General features: G+C 40.9%; 1 protein-coding gene across 2 annotated transcripts in view; it reads left to right on the top strand.

Moving 5' to 3' along the window:
• LOC125286579 (A disintegrin and metalloproteinase with thrombospondin motifs 2-like) overlaps positions 1–24,000 on the top strand; it is a 122,548-nt gene that overhangs the window by 66,153 nt on the left and 32,395 nt on the right. Inside the window, exon 4 of one of the 2 annotated variants that reach the window (XM_048231768.1) lies at positions 13,577–13,776. In XM_048231768.1, coding sequence (XP_048087725.1) covers positions 13,577–13,776 — 200 coding nt within the window. The remainder of the gene's footprint in view (positions 1–13,576; positions 13,777–24,000) is intronic. The other variant, XM_048231769.1, reaches the window with a different exon arrangement.

Here is a 24,000-nt window from a genome sequence, read left to right on the forward strand (position 1 = left end):
GCCATGAAGTGTCAGCTGGACTTTTTGGAACTATTCTGGAACTAACAGGTCTTATACCTATTTTTAAGGATAATAAACACTGTTGTTGCTTTGTAGGAGACATATTGGCATCATGAGAGTGATAGAAAATCATTAGAAGCAGATTCCATGTTCTCTCATTAGTTGTCTTGGCAGTCTGTTCGCAGTGGCCATTATTGATGTTGTCATGACATCCCTGTGCATTTTGGATGCTGGAACTGCCTTGGTTCTATATTTGGATATTTTGCAAATCCATAGCAACATGTGAAATCAGTTTGTGTCTGCAAAGTCACAGGAGTAATCTAATCTTTGTTTAAAGCCCTAACATAATCAGTTTGATTGTTCTTTTAGCAGGTGCCATGAACATGGCAATTTGTTCTTTCATTACACATATTTTCAGAATCTTTTATTTTAGCAATACCTGCTAGACTAATGTCTGACGTAATACAACAAGGTGCTATACAATGAGCGCAATGCATGACACAGTTCTATTTGTAAGTGAGGATTCATTTGATTGTGATAAAGCTCAAGGTTCAAGGTGTCAAAAACATAACATAAAAACTTAAAGTAAACTGTATATATAAAAAACATAAAAATCATAAGATCGTAATAAATAGTACTTCTAAAAAACACATAAAAAACTTGTGGTCATTTCAAATTGAACCTGCTCTGAAAATGTTGCCGGATGAAAGTTTGCATTTGCCTACAGTATGTAAAGGCCTTGACACTAACAGTATCAACAGTTTCACTGCTGAACTCTAACAAACAATACTACTGTGGTCCCTTTTTTAAGATGACACCTTAAACATGTTTTGCTCTTTTCTCTGGGTTTGGCTGCATTAGAATTTAAAATGGCTCCTTAGGTGAAAATCCTACTTTTTTGTAAAACTGGACTAGGCCAGGTTTCCTACTATCAATCAATCTTAGCAGTTACTGTACAAGTATTCTCTATGAGTGATCTTACAAATGTTGGCTGTTATAGGCAGCTTATTAGCTTGTTGGTGCCTGTTAAACATGAATTTTACTTTACTGCCGAATTTTTACTTACTACTACAGGTGTTGCAATATGTTATGTTATGATGTTTTGTGATACAATACGCTGATACTTTGTAATATTACAGTTGGTCATACTAAATCAAAACAAGTCAAGACCATCAAAGGAATATGAGAGTGTGAGAAGGATTTGTGTTGTAACAAGAATTCATTTATTTCCTTTAAATGTGAAACATTACCAAGGGTGTAACATGACATCGTTAAAATATGATTGTTGTTAATAAATTGCTACCGATTTATTTATTGGACTGTAATGAAAAGGTGTTTGTGTGATTAATGTAATGAAACATAACTTGAGATGACCACAATTACAATCAGGCTTGTAGACTAACCAAGACAGCCCTGTACACCAATCCTTTCTTATTTATGTTATTTCAGTGTTTACATTTGCACATATGTGACTTATTTCACCACAGTGATATTTGTGAATGCAGCACTGATTGAATGTCTGCAGAGTTCTGAGCTATGGTGCGTTGTGAGTGTCAATATATTCATGGAGGGCTTGGTTAGTGCACTCTCCCCATCTAAAAAGAGGCCTCACACTGTCATGCTGTACAGCCGTAACTTTAGAAATTAACTGCTTTATATTAATGATTCTTTACACCTCTAATGTTCTGTCTTTATCTTGCTCCCTTAAATCCATCTAATTTCTCTCCCCTTGTGTTTTGGTATGGTGGGCTTCTCTCTACCCCTTCTCCACTGTGCTCTCTCTGCCTCTGTCACACACACACACACACACACACACACACACACACACACACACACACACACACAGACACACACACATACGGAATTAGAGGGCATTACCTGTGCACTGAAGCGAGGAGAATTGAATAATGCCTAGTGTCGTGTTCAGATTGGGAAGGAGAAAAATAAGCCTCTTTAAAGACTGTTATTCATTTTCATCAGGGAGAGATAAAGTTTTGTTATTTCCTCTCTTCTGTTCCATATTAAATGCTAAATTGGGACAAACTGCTGCTCAGTAATTTTGTCCTTAGCTAATTCCTGTACTGACTAAATTTGTGACTTTCTTTTGAGCTTATGGGATGGGACATGACGTAATAATTCATATGTCCAGTTGTTTTTTTTTTTTTTGTTTAGTTTTTTACAGTGATCTCCTTCTGACAGATACACAGAGTTTGCCATCCAAAGTAAAACATATTACTAAGGCCTGCTCCAATCACTTTTATATAAAGTTGCAAGACTTTTCTTTGGGTACATTCACTTTTATGTGACAAAAATGACAGGCTGCATTCTATTTTGACAGTGGATTTTAGTTCCAATCACAACACTTACCAAATACACAGTAACATTCTCAGAAGTTTCCTGCTGTTTTTATAAACCGTGCTTTTCTTGCAACAGTGTCATTTTATCACTTCAGTGCAAATAATCATACATTGCGTATGGTTTTGTAAATAAAATGGTTGTGTTCAGAATATTATTCCAAATGACCAGGGGCCCAGACCAGGGACCACCCCAAGTGCCACCCCACCAGAGATGTGATAGTTGGGCACGTCAGCATAAAAAAGTAGAATTATGTTCTTAGTCACAACAAGTGTTTTACATTGATTTGATGTTGGCCAAATTATTAGGCTATATTTATGCACATCTTGCCTACATATGGTAGAAAACTTCTAATTGGCTACTGCTTTACTTGAAAATACTTTCCTTCTTGTTGCACTCCATCTACCAAGTTAATGTGCTTCAGATGTTCTACAAAAACTTCAGTTTGGTTATTAACACATACTTTAGTATTGAATCTAAGGCTTTAATTAAACAATAAGCCTCGAGAGGCTGTAGGTTACACCGACTTTAGAACAGCTAAGGGGCGTTGCTAGGCACGACGCACAAGCAGAGGACAGTAATATAGAAGGAAATGCGCTCAAGGTGTATATTTGTGCTGGATTTTACAATGGCATTGAACGCTACTCAGCCAATCATAATCAAGGACTGGAACTATCCGTTTTAGAATATGTATTTTACTTTTCACGTTATGTTTATGTGCCGCCCCTCTCTGAGTCTGCGCCCCAGCCTGGCCACCCCATCAACATGTTTCTAGAATCGCCACTGCAAATGACTATATCTGTTTTGAGAGCTTGTTCTGAATACTGTACGTGGACTATTGAAAAGGACGTATGGTATTGTTGGGAACAAAGATATTAGTGGTAATTCATAGGCATATCTGAAGACAGTGGACCACCCTGGTGTATGACTCAAATGGTAATGTGAGAGAATGTGCCAAGATAAGGCATGAACTGGTAATCCAGACATAAAACCCTGACCTTTGAGTGTGTGTGTGTGATGAGTATGTATGTGGTGTGTGTGTGTGTGTGTGTGTGTGTGTGTGTGTGTGTGTGTGTGTGTGTGTGTGTGTGTGTGTGTGTGTGTGAGACAGAGAGAGAGAGAGAGATTAATTAAAATAGCATGAGATCCGTATTCATTTCATATCTATATGTTTCTGTGATGGAGTTGTACAGTGTATTAGTATACAGAGTCTGGAGAGTATAACACAACATTATGAATAGTTTAATTTTTGTTTGAGATTGTGTAATTAGACTAAATGACAGATATATTCCATAAATCAAAGAATTATAAATGCCGCTCCCCTGTGGCTTTGCACAGCTGAGGGCTGACGGGAGCTGCAGGAAAGCACATTTGCATACATATTGCTTCACCCGCTCCTTACCTATGACCGGCCCAAACTCCATAAGCTGCGCATTTCCTACTTAAAGGAACACTAAATAAAATTAAGATAAACAGAAAAATGCTAATAAGAGCAGAACACATCAAAGAAATGGAAATATTTCAGTGACTTTCCAAAGATTTAAATGTACAGGTATGTTTGTTCTTGACCTGTGTTGTTGCTGTATTGAGTTTCAAACAAGGCAACATGAACATGCTTTTATGAGGGTGTGCATCTGTGCATGTGTCTGTTGTGCCATATTCACTCTTACACTGCCATTGTGTGATGAGGAAGAGAGGTGCAGGTGTTGAGTATTTGTGCATGCACAGTGCACACTAATAATTCAAAATATCGCAATTTCAGGACCAGATTAGCAATGGAAAGGAAATTTGATCCAACCACTAAGATAATTGACTTGAGATATATTGGGTCTACATTTATAACTGCAGTGATAAGAGCAACCTACATGCCATGGCTACATAGTGTGCAAGATAATTCATTCATGTCCTGTTGGCCAAAGCAAAAAAAATCAACAACACTAGTGTATTACATCTTAGAAGTATTAGATATTCTAAATATTATAATTACATGATGCATTTCATTATAAATTCTGTAATTGTCATACCATCATTTTAACAGATTATTGTTCTTTAATAATTAAATTAATTACTTTCAGTAGTACCAACCTTTCTCAAAAAAGCAATTCAATAATTGTTTGTGAGAAGGTTGTATAAACCTGCATCTGGCCTTAAATGTTTTGTCAAGTGCACACAAAGTCTCATACAATCAGGCCTAAGTCCATTTAGGGTGTGTCCAGTCATCTTTTGCCAGTTTGACAAGTTTGGCAAAATAAGTTATCAGATTCCAGGCACATGGTTCAAAAGGGTTATTTATATGTTTTTTATTAACCATGGGTGTGATCTGGGCTCAACATCCAATAAACCATCTCCTATTTCCTTTAAGAGCCATGAGCGCATGCACCATGGTGCGATGCTATGAAGATGATGGGTAAATGCATCTCTGTAGAAGCAATCTGCTTGCACATGTGACTGTCTATGCAACAGCAGGATTCCACCAAACCGTGTTTGCTTGCTTTGTGTGTGTGACCAGCAGAGTACACACATGTCTATGCTCGTCTAGTAATTGAAGTAATAGGCAACGACGAAACAAAATCTTACGCTTAGTCACTTTCACAGTACTGACTGACAAGAGCTTACAATTAAAAACACAATCTGGAAAAAGCAATACTTTTCCCAGTAACATTCGAATGACTGAATAAAAGTCCTAGGCACATTCATCCAAGCACACCAGCACCGGCCCGCTGCGTTGCCAGGGTCTCGCCACTACGCAGATCACAAGCTCAACTGCACATTTCATTTTAGACCAGGTTTTGCTTAGGCAATGTGTGATCAATGCGCTTGACCACACCTCACTTTTTTGATCGACATGCCTGTAGGCAGGGGCGTTGGACTGGGGGCAAAACCACTACTGATTACAGGGGCCCAAGTGGAGAGATGGCCCTTGAAAAGTCTGGAATAGATTTTATTTTAACTGGGTTGAGGAACATGAGGGCCCATCACTGTCTATACAGGGGCCCAGGATAATGATGACTATGTTGGCCACAAAAGGCAATTGTGTTGCACCTGACCCTGTGACGTGTCAGGCGTGAGACAGGGACCTCTGTGACGTGCCAGGCATGAGACAGGGCCCTCAGTGACGTGAGACAGGGCCCTCTGTGACGTGCCAGGCGTGAGACAGGGCCCTCTGTGACGTGCCAGGCGTGAGACAGGGCCCTCTGTGACGTGCCAGGCGTGAGACAGGGCCCTCTGTGACGTGCCAGGCGTGAGACAGGGCCCTCTGTGACGTGCCAGGCGTGAGACAGGGCCCTCTGTGACGTGCCAGGCGTGAGACAGGGCCCTAGGTGCTGCTTGTCATTCTATTGTTTTTGTTTCTTTACTATTTACCATCCTCCTTTGTTATAAGTATTATTATCCTGCACTTTTACAGCACTGTATTTCACCTCTGAACCAGCACACCTTTTGTTGGATTTGACTGAGAGAGAGATAGAGAGAGAGAGAGAAGAGTGATGTGTGAGGTTTCAGAATTAATTGAATGTGATCACTGGAGCAAGTGGACTCCCAAGTTATTTTACGAAGATGTACCAACATTGGTCTGTGTGAGATGCTGCTGAATGTATGTTGGGCTCCTTAGTCTTACTTTTGTCTGTTTGGCAGACTGCCCCCACATTTCACAATGCTTCTCTTGCCCCCTTAATATGGAGATTGGTGACATTTTTAACTTGGCGTCAGCTGATATTGATTTTTGTTCCCTTTATAAATAACAAGTATTTGCGCCACCTTAGGGTATTTGTGTTGTAGCCACACAAGTGTGTGTGTGTGTGTGTGCATCTGTGTGTTTGTGAAAATGTGTGTGTGTCAAGAATGTGCTTAAAGTCGGCACAATTTGAGAACACTCCCTAGGGAGTCTCTGTATTATCGACCAATGGTATACAAGCTGCTGCTCTTTCCCTCCCTTGTTCTATTTCCTCTCCATGGTAGACGAATTGCTCTATCACTCTCTTCTTTCACTCCTCTATATCTGCATCCCTCTCTCAGAGCATGGACTTGTTCATACTGGGATCTACAATATGTTCAGGTGTACATATGCATTTGACTATAGCATTTCTCTGCTGTATTTCTCAATCTCCATGGTATGCATGCAAAGAGGCTCCATTGGGAGCAAGCACATTCCCCTGGTGCTTAATGACAGGCCCTTTTGGACGTTATGTTCAGTTTGCCATCATCACTCAAGGCAGTGACCCTGTCTTGTCACAGGTAAACAAATGTGCTGTGGCGGTTTGTGTATCACTTTGCACATATTCTGGCCACTGTACCTCTATTCCTATGGCTGATCCGTGGTGGTGGACGCTGTGTAGAAATGGCTCTGACTCACAGGGAAAGTCACTGGGGTCTAACAAGGACCCTCACCTCTGCCTGTCCCTGGAGAAGTTGACCTTCCTGGGGTCAGTATATCAATGCTCTGACCCTCCCCCATCCACTTGCTTGGAGGCTAGGACATGGTTCTGACAGCAAAGGTGGTAGTTCTGTTCTGGTGTCTCAAGCAGTGAGCAGTAGAACAAATAGGCCTAGGTGTTTTCAATTAAGAGCTAACTGGAACATTGCCATTCAATAGGCTATGAAAACCTGTACTTGGCAGTGTCTCTAACTCTCTGTATGTATACCCACACACACACACACACACACACACACACTAACTGGCACTGCTTGCTCTGTATCCTTCCTCTCTCAGCAGACGGGAATAAGGGGGCGATGGATTTGCTACTGACCTGAGATCTGCTGGTGTCTGCTGGAGAGAGACTGCTTGGATTCTTCTCAGATCTTGCTTTGAGGGGGTGGCACAATGTGTTTGCCTTCACTAGCTGGCAACCAAGCGGAGGGTAGAAAAAAAAGTGATGTGTTTTCATTTTTATTTTATAAGAGCGCTCTTATGAAATTTCTCCCCTGTGGAGCCTCATAGAATACGAGAGGAAGACAACAGGAAAACACAGGCTGTGCTGAAGGAAGCCTGTCACTTAACCTACCATGGAAATAGCATTTGTACATCCTTGCCAAGCCTCATATCAGTGCTGTGAGGTGGTCAGTCACTTCCTGATGTCTCTTCTGAACATGCATTATCCCAAAGGCAGTCACCTGATGTGTGAACATGACAGGAATTTATTTTGCATAGGAGAGGTGAACAACCAGTGTTGGCCCATGTATTCTTAGTTTCTTGAATTTCCCCTGGGGATCAATAAAGTATCTATCTATCTATCTATCTATCTATCTATCTATCTATCTATCTATCAATCTAGTTAGGCATAAGCCTAAAGTGTACTTTGACATCAACAGGATCTCAATATCATTCCAGGGTTCAAAAGCGCTGTTGTGACTTGTCTGTGTAACGTCATAAGAAACTGTGTATTGGTTTGGAAATGAACAGACTATGGAATGTACTATGAAAGTACTGCACTAGCGGACAATGTCCACTACAATGTCCATTACCCTTGTAATATAGTTGATTTATGTAAGTCACTTTGGACAACAGTGTTTGCTAAATGAACTGTACATGTAAATGCCACTCCTTGCAGGAGAAAACCAATGTACTGGACCCAAATAATTCATCTCATCTGTTGACTCAAGAGTTTTAGGTATGGAAAAGGCTCACTCATGACAGGTGACTAATAACTGCTAACATTTTAACCCACTCAAAATGGGCATATTTATGAAGGGTAGACATTCCTAAACACACACATTCCTGAGCACACAGAGTTTTTATTGCACTTACCCTCTTATGCCACATGGCAATGCTCACCTTTGACCTCCTCCACTCTGACCCTTGGATGCCAGGGGTCACCAGCTGTCTATCCCATGGGCAGGACTGGTGTGTTTAATGTTTTGTCTTTTTATGAAGCATCATTCAGCATCTCTGTGTGCAAGATGTTTAACCATATTTGAAGATTATAAAGCCCTATTCAGACAGGATTAGTTTGATATGAGGAGTTGGAGTAATGTCATTTTACCACAAGACATCTGTAATATTTACGGCCAATTTGCACAAGATAAGACATCTTGGTATAAATGACACAGATTGGAGTGGCTACTTGACGTACACATCCTCACCCCAGTGGCACCAGTTCAATGCTGGAAGCTGCAAACACACTGTCTGGATGCTGACTGAAAGGGGAATAAATATGCTTTAACTTTACTTGATTTAAAAAAAAAAAAAAGTTTACAAGCAGGTGTGCTAAAATAAAAACATATAAAGAAATGTTTAAAAAAACAGCCAAATTAATTCACAAAGTTCCTCCTCAGTTGCTTCCATACAAACTCCACATATGATGAAACATTCACATGTCTGTTGGCTCAGGATTAGTACGTCTACTGTGCGTTTAAAAGTCAAATGCGCCAGAATCTTTACTGACCCATGAGTTTGCAGTCTGTAAGAATGAGTGAAAGCGCTCGTTCCGATAGGACTGAAATATTATTTAAGCTTATGGTAATTTTCCTAGTACATCTGGAGACTCTGGTCAATCAAGAAACAGGCTTTAATCTTTCAATGATGTGCATCAAGGGATAGAAACAAGCTTCACCGACAGGATTCATCCGTATCTCTAACTAAACAGGGAAATAACCTAAATTGAAGTATGTTACCAGCAAAAGAGGAGTGACCTCTTAGGCCTAGTCCACACGCACCAAACCGACCTTTTTTTCCTCCGTCTTCCCTGGAACCGTATCAAGAATATTTGCGTCCAAACGGATCCATCTCAACACGTTACTTCATATCCCAGGCCTATAGGTGGCACTGTTTGTTACAGAAATTGACCAAAACTTGCGCGCTGTGTAGGCCATACAACAGACAGAGTAGGCTACGACAAAACTGGCTAGTGCAAGGAAACCAGAATTGTTTGTGTGGACTTACTGTAGAGTGAACTGTCAACTGTAGTCAACTGTAAAACTAATAAACTTAATTTTTATGGTTTGTGAAGGGTGCAGTCCCGTCCTTTATTTGGCTAACGCAGGTAAAAATAATCTCCTTTACTTTCTTTGGTTGTAGGATAGTCAGCGATTCACATTAGTTTTGGTTATCACCGCAAGTGCAAAGGCTAGGCGTACCCAAGTTCTAGGCTATTCCGTCGCCACATTTATAATATTGCTATAATACCTTTGTTAGTAACAGTCGATATTTTTGCTTGCATCAAATCGCACGTTCGCATTTAGTGCGCATCTATAGGCTTAACTGAGTTCTAAGCGTCTTTGTATACTCATATCTAACTTCACTATGAATGAATTCATTTATGTTATAAGACATGTAAAATAAATGAATGACACCGGCACTACGCACAAATTAATGTAAACTTACACCGCACTTCCCTAAAAATGTAAGTTCTCTCGCGTCACTGACAGTAGCTAGAATGCATAAAAAAACACCGGGAAAAACAGTGTTCAGTCCACCAAGTCATAAGCTATCGGCGCTGCGCAGCACCAGTTGTGATATTTATCCTACGGAGTGTAATCGTACGTAATGTCATGTATGAAAACTAGTATTGTTTGGCAATACTATAAGTGCAAGTCCAGGGCAGCTGAGGTGTGGCGATGACATCATTGATACGCAAGTAGGATGTGCGGTTTCGGGCAGTGCGTTTACAGGATTCGTGTGGACGCTCGGCCAAGACGAAGCAAAACCTCTGCGTTTAACCCAAAAAGCGTCTCCGTGTGGACGGGCCCTTATTCCAACTTTGTAGAGTAGATGTATAGATCACAAGGGCTGATCCTCCTAGACGGTCGTTAATCAGGAGGCACTGCCCTTTGCCTGGTCAAATGGTATGCTAAAAGAAGAGTTTCTGACTACTTTGAGCAGCTATAAACGACAATGGGAAGGTGTGAAAGCCCCCCATTCCTGCACAGTAGTATCTATAGACAAAGAAAGGGCCACTGGGAGTAAGCAGAGGTGCTCAGAAAGTCGTACATTCAATCTCAAATCTAAATCTAGACAAATAGACAATAAATACAAATGAGTACAAAATCACAAATGAACATAATATATATACAGTATACATACAGCAATAATTCTGATTCACAACTCTTTCAAAGCCGTTCTAATACATGTCAAATTGTACACTGTCCGCCAGATGTGTTGTGTGAACTGTACAGCTCTGTTGTTGTGCTCTTTTCTTTAAGCTACAAACACTTCCTTAGCAGTGTGTTATCACTGTCTCTGTGACTGGCAGGAAAAAAATAGCCAGTGCTTGACTTCGCTAGATAACCTGTTCTGTACAAATGGATGCCCTCACACTGTAGTGTATGGGGTTTGTGAAGCAGTGCCGTTGCTTACGGCAGCAGGGACTTGCTTATTCCACAGGTAGCGTTGGACATCATAGATCATCCTCAGCAGGGCGCCAGCTTACGAGTAACCTTGGCCTCACATCCAGTCTCCCCTGAGAGCAGGTTGAGAGACAACATATTCAGACAGAGGTCAGTTGAACCATAGAGCCACTGGAAGAAAGCGAGTGTTGTATCGGCACAGAATGCTCTGCAACGCTCAGCACAGAATGCTCTGTAAGCCACAGAACCAGTGAAGCTACATTATAAACCTCATCTTATAGAAATTCACTGCTGTCTGCAGTTATAGCAAAATATTTGTCTGTGCCCCTCTCTCCTCAGTCTCCCCTCCCCACTCTACCTCCACTCTCCCTTTGTTCCATGAACTCGTAGACATTCTTGACATTTGCAAAGGTTGAAAGACAAAGTACCTTTGTGTCCTAATAAGGGTGAGCACCAACTGAATATGAATTGTGGGGAGAGGGAGGGGCAGACTGGAGGCCACTTGTCCCTGGCAGACAGGTTAAGGGTGGGGCATGGCTTGTCCCTGGCAGACAGGTTAAGGGTGGGGCATGGCTTTGGGTGCCTAATGAAACAAGGAACAGAGCCGGAGAAAGGAGGAGCAAGCTGATCAAATGTGTGGTGAAATAACTGTGACATAGTTGTCAAATACTCTTAATATGAGACTCTCTTACAAATACACGTGATTACATAACTTCACAGAGTGTAGCCCACACATATAGAAAGCTTCACTAAGAGCGTGTTTTACTTCCATACCCCCATGTGGAAATGGCACTCAGCTGGGGGAGGGCAGCTGGGAGGGTAGAGCAGAAATTGTAAGTTTAATATTAGTTACTATTTTTCGTAATGAGGGACAACATTATTGGATGTTGCAGGTATTATGCCTCTGTGGTTTAGGAGTCTGTGAGGATGGAATGACAGGCAGGAAGTTAAAGCTGCAGTTGGCAAGTCTGACAGATTGAGGGGACTTAGCCAAAATTTTGAATGTTTTAAAACTCTCATGCCCCTCCCCCACTACCACCTAGCACCCTCTCATCGAGTTTGTGCTCGTCAGTGTGCACCAGACTGCACCAGACTGTGATAGACAGTCAGATCTCACACAGCCCTGCTCTGATTGGACCAGAAGAACCGGGAGCTGTGGATTTTTGCAAAACAAATTACAGGCTCTAGGTGGAGGTAGAAGTGCGGGTTTTTTTCTAAAACCGGCTGATTTATGTTGTTCTGTCGGAGCATAGTGTTGGTTTCAGTGAATATGATCAAAAAATCTTGCCTACTGCAGCTTTAAGCATACTGTACAAGGTTGGAAAAACACTGAATGCACTAAAACATTTTTGTTCCTGAGTAACATACCCACATAAAATAAAACTACACATTTTAATTCGTAAAACCATCTGGACAAAAGAAGATAACAGAACATACTATATTCTATTTTAGTAACAAATGTCCTCCAGTAGGTCATTCATAACAGATGGTAGCATATTAAATCAGTTTATTTTGGACTAAGTATGATTATCCCTTTCCCCTGTCATTTGGACAATTTCTTAGACACATCGCCTAAAATAATTCTTTGCAGTAGCAATATTATCACAAAGATATATTGAATGAGAAAAGACAACACTGTTGGGAGCTGTGAAGGGTGATCCTCACCATTCTATACTGCATTAGTGTTTCTTACCCTGACAGTTGTGCCTGAGACTGTTGTGAAGATCCTGACTCTGAGCCTGATCTTCCAATAAGGAAGTTACTGCTGAGCCAATATTAGCCCAGCTGAGCGTTGTTTCACCCATGAGCGGGTTGCCACGGAAACATTACATAAGAGGAGCAGGAAGGACATCCCTTGCTGATTGGGTGATGGTAGCCTGGGTGGCAGATCTTCCCAGCTTCAAGACGCTTTGGTCTGTGTAGCTGAAGCTGTCAGGTAACAGCTAGTGGCAATCTTCTGCTCTCCCCTATCGCATTGCACACTCTTATGGAATGCTAGGTGATTAAAGCAGATGTAGCTGCCTACTTCTGGCGGCCATGTGTCTTTTGCATGGCTATTGTCTTTGCCCTTTAGGATCGTTGGAATTTTACAATTCTTACTTAACTGATGTAGCAGCATGATACAGGGTTTACCATTTTAGATCAACTAAAACAACAGCACGTTCAGCACCAGAGCACAGTAATGGATTGTTTTTGAATTCACTCTAAACTTAAACTTAAAATAATAATAAGAAAAAAACTTGCTTAGGGGTTTGAGAGTATCTTAGTGTTTTTTCCCCCTGAATATCATACTTTCTTGATAGAAGATATCTAATTTTCACCACTGTTCTGCAAATGTGTCACATTAGGTTGTGCATCATTTAATTTAGCAGAATTGTATCCATGTGTAAATTCCTACCAGGTAGTGTATTTTTTTTTATCAGTTATGGACTAGCTACAGGACCAATTCACCAAAACCCTCCATTCTTTCAGGCTCTCTCTGTTCTACAGCAAAGTCCTTTTAGGCAAGTCCCTCCACTCGGCGGCCATATTGCAACGCTTTTTGGGCACTTATCAGGCATCTATTTTGGCAGAAATGCGCATGCGCAAGGCTTCACAACACCAACCTTGCTCCAGCGGCGAGATCCCAACACATGATTGGCACGATTTTTTCACAACACACCACATGATTGGCACAATGTATTCACATGTCGACTTTTTTGCTGCAGAAGGGGTGGGATGTGTAGACAACTGCCATATTGGCGTTACAAACTAACTCCATGCATTTCTATGGAGGATGATTTTTTGAGTGCTGTGTCTCCTCATTAGAAAGTCTCTGTCTACAGTAAGAACTGCTCTCCAGAGATGGAACTCCTAATGTTCTGTAGTTAGTGTACCATACAACGGCTTTTCCAGCTGAGCCACTGGGATCTCACTGTGCTGTCCTCTGTGTTATTGGCAGGTGCAGATCTGGATGGTCTGATGGACCTGGAGACGCTGTATCGCGGAGTGGAGCAAAATCTAAACCACAGCCGCAGGGTGCGCAGGCAAGCACAGGACGGAGACTACAATATTGAGGTCATGCTTGGAGTGGACAACTCAGTGGAGCAGTTCCATGGTCATGAGCACGTCCAGATGTATCTGCTCACGCTCATGAATATTGTAAGTATGGCAGTATTTTGTACTGAAAAGGTTATGTGGGGGGTTGTTTGCAGCACAGACTTGAACACTTTAGGGTTTGTGCTGGTGCTAGAAGATGTTGCACAATGCTACAGCAGCATCTGATAAGATATGATGATTTAAGTAAATATTTCCCTGGTGTGTCTGACAATAGCTAAGATGAATGTGTCCTACAGTGAAGCATAAACGTTAGAATTAATCAACCCCCATTTGTGTTCCCCCCTAGTCCACTGAAATTCTACTCTCTCAAATGGTACTATTTGTGCTATTTGTTAAGATTCAGTGGTTTTAGTAAGAATAAGTTAGACATTCTTTTCATGCCAGCTGTAGCCATACTGTCTGTGGTGACGTAGCTGAGTGGTTGTGGCCTATGTGGTCTATGTGCACGTACTGTATGGCATGGCAGGAGGACACTGACAATGAGGCAAGGACAATATTCTTGAGGACACAACAGAGTGCTTAGCTGGGCCATGAGCCTCCGGCAGTCCTTTAATCTAGCAAAATTAAACCTGCTGAGCCAGAGAGACAGAGAGAGAGAAAGAGTGAGAGATCAAGGGGGTGGGGAAAATAGGATTAAGAGTATGACATATTGTGTCTCTATTAACCTGTAGCCTGCAATGAGAGAGAGAAAGATGGAGGAGAAGATATCAACAGGGAAAAGCTGCAGCCTGCAAGTTTCAATCTTTCTAATGCATCTCCTTTTTTCTGTGTTCATGTCTTGGTGAGTTGGACGGTTTGGAGTGAATATCCACAGCACATGCACTCTCCAAAAGAGGGAAAGGGTATTTCCATGCTGCATTGTGCATAAATTACTGAACATCAGATAAACAGATATAAATAAATAAACATACTTGCTCTCCCACGCGTTTCATCTGAAAGTTTGCTCCTTAGCTTTAGGAGGAAACAGCTCCTGTCTTTCTGTCGGGAGGGGAAAAGTAAAGGAGGGACAGGTGATGTGCTACAGCTCACACTAGAGTTTGCTCTTGCGCTCAGACGCTTGTGTGCTCAATATTCAGTTCTACCCTGGCTGTATGGATAGCTTAGCTGCATTTACTCAGGAGTGTGTATATTTTTTAATATTGGACTTGACTTGTGTGCTAGTAAATTTGCCTTCCAAGTATAATCCTGACGGAGAGTATGAGTTAGTGCTCGGATCTGGTTTTGATTCACACTGATTGAGCAAATTGTGACGTGTTAATGATATCAGAGGAATATTTGTGAATTGATTTGATTCCCCTCTGAGTTGAAAAGCAGAGCACTGCAGCATGTCTCCGTTACCGCTGTCAAAACCTTCTGCCTGACAACAGTGAAGCCTCCTGGGAGCACAGAACAGTTCGCAAGCAACAGAGCCGGCACCAGTCAAAGCCAGGAGCATGTGATATCCAGCACGCAGTATTTCACAATCGGAACGAGCCGTTGCTATGTTTGTGCTACGTGGAGTGTTTGTCTGAAATCATTAAAATTCTGTAGTTAATACTCCAACTGCCGTCTGGAAACACGCACGCACACACACACACACCCCACCCTTTTTGAAAGCACCTCAGGTAAACAATCAAAATAACTTGTTGCTCCAGAAAAGCATTTTCTCTGCTCTCCTCCCTGTTGTAGCTGAATGCGTGGGGGAATACTAAAGATAGCTTTTGAAGAGCGCGAGTGCTTTGTCTCCCTCACTCTCCGCCTGTCTCCGTGTCCCCTTGTAGTTCCGTGTCCTTATTGTCGCGCTTGATAGAAATTGATAGGTGTGGCTGTCACAGAGTTGGGCATGGGGTTTGGTCTCTCGGTTTTGTTCACACATTGCAGCAGAGAGGCCCAGGGGCGAGCGAGAGCTCCTCTCACGCCTCTATAGCTATGGCCCTCCTTCTTACAGGCTCATTCTGAGGTCGTTGCAGACAATGTGTGGGTGGCAGGGTGTTCTGTCTGCTGGACGGTTTAGACCGAGACGTATGTCTGTGTTTGTCTGTTTGTCTGTGGGTTCATATATGTGCATGCCTGTTAGTGGCTGCCAGTGTGCACATGGGTGTTCTGCACTAATGGGGCTGATCAATGGTGAGGAATGGGTATTGGTCTTACAAGTCCAGGAAACAAATGGGTCTGTTTGTGAAGTGTGCGCCAGGCTCTGTGGGTGTGTTTATGTGAATGGTCTTGTGTGCCTGCCGGAGCTGATCTGCTGACCCTCATTGGCTTTCCAGATAGAACAGAGGCGAACCGCTCCAAAAGATGCACAAACACATTGATCGCTTTCTCAGATAGGTCCATGGGAAATGATAGGGAATCAATGGCCCAAGACTGGAATCAAAAGATCCCCAGACCTCCCGGCTCACAGGCCCCCTCCTCCGCACCTGGGCTCTCTCATGGACGGCTTGGTTTTGTCAAGGGCACAAGGCAGAAAGCAAGGAGGAGGTGGTGATTTATTCCAGCAGTGAAGGGCTCTGTCAGAGGCTCCCTCAGAGGACTGCATGTTATTTAAAGTTATGAATCTGTCCAGGCTTTGTAATGGATGAGGGTATGCCAGTCCTTCCATACTGTACAGAAAGTTGCATTGTTATGATCCGTAGACCTATTTCAAAAACTGAAGTTGTTTTCCTTGGTTTTGTAGCTTTTAAAACCCTTGCGATTTTATTGTGATCTTTTGCCCAATACTGTTAAGGTTTTTCCAAAACAAGAAAAGCAAAAACATCCTGAATGTGTTGGCATGACAACGTGATTTTATTGTGTATAAATTGTAAGACTGCTGTTTCAGGAGTTTCAGTGAGTAAGTTTACAGATAAGACATAGTGTTTATATTCAATATTGTAGGTTTTGTACAGTTCAACACTACAGTATGTTACCATGTTACCAAACAAAATGAATGAGGGAGGAAAAGTGTGTAAAGCAATGCTTCATAATTGATATCACACACAAACTAATGCCCACGCAAGACAGACATAGCCACTGGGTAACATATTGTAGACCTTTTCACATTTTTAATTAGACATTGTGAGCCATTGACCAGGTTATTGTTTCTACACTTCCCCCACCCAACCCCCTGGGGAAAATGTCGTGTGAAGGCCTTGAAGATGTCTGTACAGCACAGCTGGGTCATTATGTAATCAGCCTTGTGTAGCACCCTGTACCAGGGGGGGAAATGTCAGACAGGTAATGACAGTCCAAAATGTCAGGTGAAAATGGCAGTGATCTGTAATAAGACTGTGGGCAGACCTGCCTCTGCTCATGGAGGGATGGGGAATGGCTTGTCTAGCCTCTTGTTTGTTGCCAACAGGGGTGGCTATCTCAACACTACAGGTAGGTGTGGAGGCTTACATCAGCGGTATAAGAGCACTGTGTTATTTTGTGTTGCCATGGTCGGCACAAGCTTTCAGAGCCCTTGTGACTAGGGAGGGGAGTCTCGGAGTAACAGCGTGCTCAAGAAAGTTGAGGATTAGCTTTGAGTCAGCTAAGTGTTCCTGGGAGTGTGACCTGGCTGTGGGAGCTTTCAGTTGGACTTCTCTGGTGCTAGTGTTAATTTTGTCACCTATTTTTAATTTAGTCTTAGTCTTGTGACGAAATGTCCTTTTTAGTCTTTGTCATATTTAGTCATTCAAATATGATTTTTGTTAGTCAAGTTTTAGTCGACTAAAAGTCTCGTCATTTTAGTCTAGTTTTAGTCAAAAGGAAACTAAAGGTATCTTAGTCTTAGCCAGTTTTAGTCAACACATTTTAGTCTTTTTTTTATAACAAATTATTTCTGATTACCATTGTTATAATTACTCATTCTGATTTTTTGTCAGTCAGTATGTTTACATGCACAGGTAAGTCGAGCTACAGTTATAGCTCGGCTGGGATTTGACCATAGACAGTAAAAGATTTGACTGGACCAGTGTCATATTCGTAGACCAGTGTTTCTCAAAGTGTGGTCCGGGGATCACTGGTGGTCCGCAAGCTATCACAAGTGGTCCGCAAGCAGACGTGGTAAAATATAATATAGATGAGTTGTTTGCAATATAACTTGTATGTTAATCCAAACAGTTCTGCAACACTGTCTATGTAAGATATGCCAGTTTAAATCATACAGTATGAATCCTCTGACACAATAAGCAAAGTGCAAAGACAATAAGCAAGGTGGTTCAGTAAGTAGGCCTATTGTGTAGACTAATTATAGGCTACTGTTGAAGTAGGTCTAATCTTTTTTTTTTTTTTTTAGCTAGGGTTAGTTAAGTGGTCCTGAAACTGAAAAAGTTTGAGAAACACTGTCGTGAGGGCCGAACTATTAATGTTTTACTCCTACCTCGGTAGATGGCGATATGCTTCAAACACAACACATTCCCCAAACAGACTCTCCATCTTAGCCATAGCTAACTTGCTAGCTTAACTTTCCATATTAGCTTACTTGCTAGCAAACTTTGCATCATCAGTCTAACTAAATGAATAGTTGACATTACATGCTGAACATTTTCGTATGGACATTCTGGGGGATGTTAATTTGTATGAGAGAAGCTTCAACTTCTGGGTATGTAGCATTGTGGCATAAAGCTTAGGTTGCTAACTCTGGCAGAAATCTCCAGTGTTCTTGTTCCATGCAGTTTCGTGTTGCAGCCACAGGGTTGCAGCAGCAGCACGTAGACTAGCCTACAGGAAAGCCGTTGCGTATGAACTCATTCGGAATATTTTGAAAACGTAACAGCTAGATATTCTGTCTTCTCATTTTGTAGACGAACATGAAGGGAGATTTTATCTTAGTTTTTATTTCATGCAAAACATTTTAGTCTCGTCTTTTTTCGTCAACAATAATGCATCTTAAGATAGTCTTAGTCAGTGTTTCAGGACATTACTGCAGTCTCGTCATCGTCTCGTCTTAGTCATGAAAAAAAAGGTCGTTGACGAACATATTTCCTCTCGTCTCGTCTGACGAAATTAACACTATCTGGTGCACACAGTGGCTGGCTCCAAAGTGATGGAAAAGATGAAAGATTCTGACAGGAGTGAAAAGACATGCAAAGAAAGCGGCAATCATGTGTTCCAGGGGAACACATTTCACTCTGGCAAAAAAAATGTACTTCCTTGAATTATGTGTTAACTTAAAGAGAATTCTCTTAAAACTTTTATTTTGCTTTCTTTTCTTTTTTCTTTCTTTTTTTCTGCATTATAAAACCTGAAGCCATATTACATAGTTTTCCATCAGAAGGTGATCCATATAGTGTGATATGCCGCTCCATTTCTCTCTCCTGTTCTCACACCCTCTCATCTCCTGTCTCTGTGTCTTATTCCACCTCTCCACATTCAGAGCAGAGCCGCTCCAGCCCTGGCCCCTGCTGCATTATTAATCTCGTATTAATGATTTTCTGACTCGCTGACCTCCAGGACTCCATTAGTTACCTGCAGGCTGAAACCTCACTGATGAAACCTCAGCCAGCATAGCACTCCTCACAAGGCCAGCGCTGGGGCCCACGCTAATGAGAGGTGCACTTTTAAAGGGAAAAGAAGGGAACGACTGAGCAGGGGGAGGTGTGTGTGTGTGTGTGTGTGTGTATGTGTGTGTGTGTGTGTGTGTCAGACAGAAAGACTAAAGGAGAGAGAATAGACACTGGGGGATGGGGAGAAGAGGGAACACATAGGCAAGGAGCGTATGGAGAGAGAGAAGGGAAATATGGGTTGAGGTTGAATAATAATGTGTGTGTGTGTGGGGGGGATGTGTGTGTGTGTGTGAGAGAGAGAGAGAGAGAGAGAGAAAGAAAGAGAGAGAGAATGTGTGTGTATGTATTCTGCATGTGTCCATGCGCCGTCGCGTGTACGTATCCCATAAGATGGGGTATTCTCTAAGCTGACAGTGGTCCAGGGGTCCAGGACATGTGGATGGCTGGTGTTTCCTAATTCAGAACTCTGAAGTGGAGCTCAGCGTGAGGTCTAAAGCAGACAGGGAAGGCCCATGGCCTGTGTGTCCTGCTCATTAAGCTTCAGCACATTGTGCCAGGGTCACCTAGAAGTCAACTGTACCCTGACTGGGCTAGACCATTACCTTGGTAACAAACTGCAATGGGGGACCACTGTGAACCCTGCCTGGAGATATCTTTGCTTTTTTTGCCTCACTGGTTTGTGTGGTGGCCAGCATCTTGCTAGAGGGCTTTCTAATCCACTTGTACTAGAAGTGCAAACAAGAACTGCTACTGTGATACCATTTAAACAATTATCTTCACTTTTAAGGATGAAATTACATGACTAGGGTTTATTTGCCATAATGCCATGATGTAACTATCAAGACAGCGCATGACATTCATTAGGTCCAGCATTCACTTTGCAGCGGTTTGAAAAGGATATAAGTATAAGTATATATACTCTTTTGATCCCGTGAGGGAAATTTGGTCTCTGCATTTATCCCAATCCGTGAATTAGTGAAACACACTCAGCACACAGTGAGGTGAAGCACACACACTATCCCAGCGCAGTGAGCTGCCTGCAACAACAGCGGCGCTCGGGGAGCAGTGAGGAGTTAGGTGCCTTGCTCAAGGGCACTTCAGCCGTGCCTACTGGTTCGAACCGGCAACCCTCCGGTTACAAGTCCGAAGCGCTAACCAGTAGGCCACGGCTACCTGTGTATATAGCTGAGAAGGAGAGGTAGCAGACAGGAAGGCCTGCTACCACAATGGCTGGGAGAAGTGGGGAAACAGAGAGAAGCAAGTGGGGATGACACTGAGCCCCAAACCCATATCAAATGTGATGGTTGCTAAGCAACCTGACTCAAGCTTTGATAGGAAAAGGATGAGAGACAAAAGAAGTTAGCAGGATGAAACATGAGGGAGGGCTGAAAGGATTAATTCCCTTCTGTGACCATGTCAGAACTGTTGACCTTTATATTAGTTTTAAACACACACACACACACACACACACACACACACAGTCTGTGATTATTCTTACAACTTCCTGCAGTTTCCATATAAAGTAACAATGGGGATAGATGATATGTAGGGGTGTCATCCAGCCAGGCTTTCATTACCACTACATCAGCCCAGACAAGATGATCAGGCCCTTTCTGTGAAGTAGAGGATTCTTGAATCACTCTGGAGGGGTTTATTTTATCATTTAATAATGACTGCATAGCAGTAAATTATTCTGCTTGTTACCCAGTTTTTGTTTTATAAATAAATCAATAATTTGACTGAGGATATTAATTTGAAATTATTTTATCACTCATGTAATAGCTTCCGCAGTAACTTAGTAGAACTTGCAATGTAGTAAGCTCTAGTCTCTGGCAACACTCTAATAGAGACATCCGCAGTGTTCAATTCAGTAACAGTACCATATCTTAAATGCCCAAATCAGCAAATCTAAACTGAGTTTTTCACACAGCTGCATGATACATAAGGGATGTGTATAATGGGATATTTGTTTCAGTTGTAAAGTACATTTTGTGTCACTTCATCAAATGCATTCTTAACCATCTCAGATTACCCTGGAATTGTTAATGAAAAGATCTATGACCCTATTGCACGTGTGCAAAATATTAGATGACTATGTCCATTCATTTTCATTTTGAAAATGGCTATTGAAGTGCACATCAATGTACTTTTTTCACACAGGTCTGTGAACATGCAGACTTCAAAGACAAATTAAAATCACTACTAGGTAGAGCTATTATGTGCCATAAACTGGGAATATAAAACACTAATGTATGATGTCAGCTTCAAAACTAACTTCAGCAATCTGAAAAATAAACCTCTTTATTGTGGTTCAATTTGTCATTTTGATACATTTGTTTAAGGGTCAATGACGTGACGCTCATTTTTTTGTGTACATATGGGTTACATACATTTAAAATTGTTAAAATTTTAAATATCATTTTCATCAAACCCTAATCTTAAAGTTTTGGATTTATTTAATTTTGAAAGAGTATTAACTGAATTTGGGTAAAATTGTCAACACGGTGCTGCTATGAGTCAAGGTTAGCAACTCTCTTAAAGTAACATAATAGTGTTTTTAGGCCATGTCCAGGCTAGCTTAGGTTACATGTCAAATGGTATGACCTTTTAAAAATGTTTATAAATCATAATAATCATAAAATATTCAATTTAATGTAAAAACTGTGTTTGAATATTCACATAAAGGTGAAGTGTGTACATAGTTGTCCATAATAATGCCTGCAAATTTTGCTTTTAAATAGAAATGTCAAATGGTGTAACCGGTTTTCTGTTTGAGACCAGTTTGATCAGATTCAGGGCCAAGAGTATGTAATCTTAGTTGCCAATTATATTATTTTTATAATTTTAATAGTGACTAACTTTTTAGCATGAACAATAGCTTTAAAAGGGTTTAATTAGATTGCAATTTAAGCGATTTTTAAATGTCAAAGGTTTTCATTTTAAATTTAAACTTCCATAACATTTTTTAAATATTTTGTTATGATGTATGTAAACAGTATGTTCAAATTATAAATAAATAATATAAATACATTTATTATATATAAAATTTACCTCTTGTCCCCCAATGGATGCCACTTACAGTACAAGCAAGAAAAACTTGTCTCGCCACAGAGTGCATGTAAACGCAGATCCTGCTGTTGGTTGGTTGTTAAGAAATTATCATAACTACTCTTTCACTCACTCTTATTCTCTCTCACACACACTTTGGGCCCTAATTTAGCAATATAAATGCATGGTCACTAGCGTAGCGTAAATACATTTAGGGGTTTGTCCAGTCCACATTTGGGGTGGTTTTGTTATCAAACGTCAGGTGCCTGGCGCAAAAAGGTGGCTCTTATGTTTTTTAATCAGTCATGGGTGTGTTTTGGGCTTAACATCCTTTAAACCAATGAGGAGGACATCTGTCATTCCCTTTAACAGCAAGCAGGGCAACTTCAAACAGCGCATCAGTATTTTGATAGTCAGCGGTGTATTTGAAGGAATCTGCACAAGGAAGACCGTATAGAACAGGTATTCCACTAAGCCATTCTTTACTAAAACCGAGTAGAGTATAGGCTACACACATCTGCACTTGTCTATTAATTGAACATATAGGCAAAGTGAAACTAACCTCACTGTGGTGTCATAGTCAACGACAAAACAGTTATACACAGTTAATTACTTTCAATATTGACTGACAATGAGTTACCAGCAAAAACATAGCCTGAAAAAAGCAAAACTTCCCCCTATAATGTTCGAATGACTGAATAAACAACCTAAGGACATTTATTCTGCAGAGGAATTGCTGCTTACATCTCGTGACAGTGCGTCTTCAGCTGTGTTTCATATGCGCCTGTCGCTATAGACCAGGCTTTTCTTGGTCAGTGGTGTAATGATTTTTAGATGTAAGATAGCGATTTTTAGATCATGTGCCAGACCACACCTTATGTCGGTAATTGCCACACCCCTGGGCGCATTATTTAATAAAAGTGAAGTGTAAGATAGGAAAAAACATTGCGTCAGAATAATAAAACGCTTTGTGCCAGGTTTTGCATCGCGAAAATAGGGCCCTTTATCTCACTCTCTTTGAAAATAATGGGTATAGACTGAAATTGTATGAGAACTGAATTGAAATCAAATAGAACACAAGTTTCTTCATTCATGTTATGAAATGATATTTGATATGGAATATGATGAATGACATGAATACATATCAAAATATCCAATTCAGTTTACCTTGAGGCCTATTTTCTGTGTCAATTTCTTGTCCTATTGCTATAAACGTTTTATGGTCAATTGGTGTAGCCGATTTATGTCAATTGGTGTAACCAGTATTTTGTCTAAAATACTAATAATGTACAAAACAATTAATATGGATAATGATTTAATACTCTACTTTACTGTAATAATGGTTTAAACCATTTTTACTCAAATGGTCAAAGAATAGACAGAAAACAAGATGTTTACAGCATATGGTCTTGCTCAGTACAATGAAAAACCCATATAATTTCAATTTAGAAATAAATATAATAAAACATATTCTCATAGGATATTACAAAATAAACGAATAATTTCATGAGAGCAATTGTATGAACTCTAGGAGGTGTGAAATATTAGATATTTGTAATTTTTGCGGTTACACCATTTGACAATTTAACAGGCTGTTAGTTCTATCTTTTGTTAAAAAATAGCATACACATCATATTAAATAATATGAATACAACAGAAATACAAAGTATACACTTTAGCAAACCTCAGGCATGTTTTGTTTTAAAGGTTTAAACATAGTTTTAATTTTCTCATCTTACCAACACTTATCTGTCACTGACCCTTAAAC

The sequence above is a fragment of the Alosa alosa genome, chromosome 21, assembly GCF_017589495.1.
Source record: "Alosa alosa isolate M-15738 ecotype Scorff River chromosome 21, AALO_Geno_1.1, whole genome shotgun sequence".
NCBI lineage: Eukaryota > Metazoa > Chordata > Actinopteri > Clupeiformes > Clupeidae > Alosa > Alosa alosa.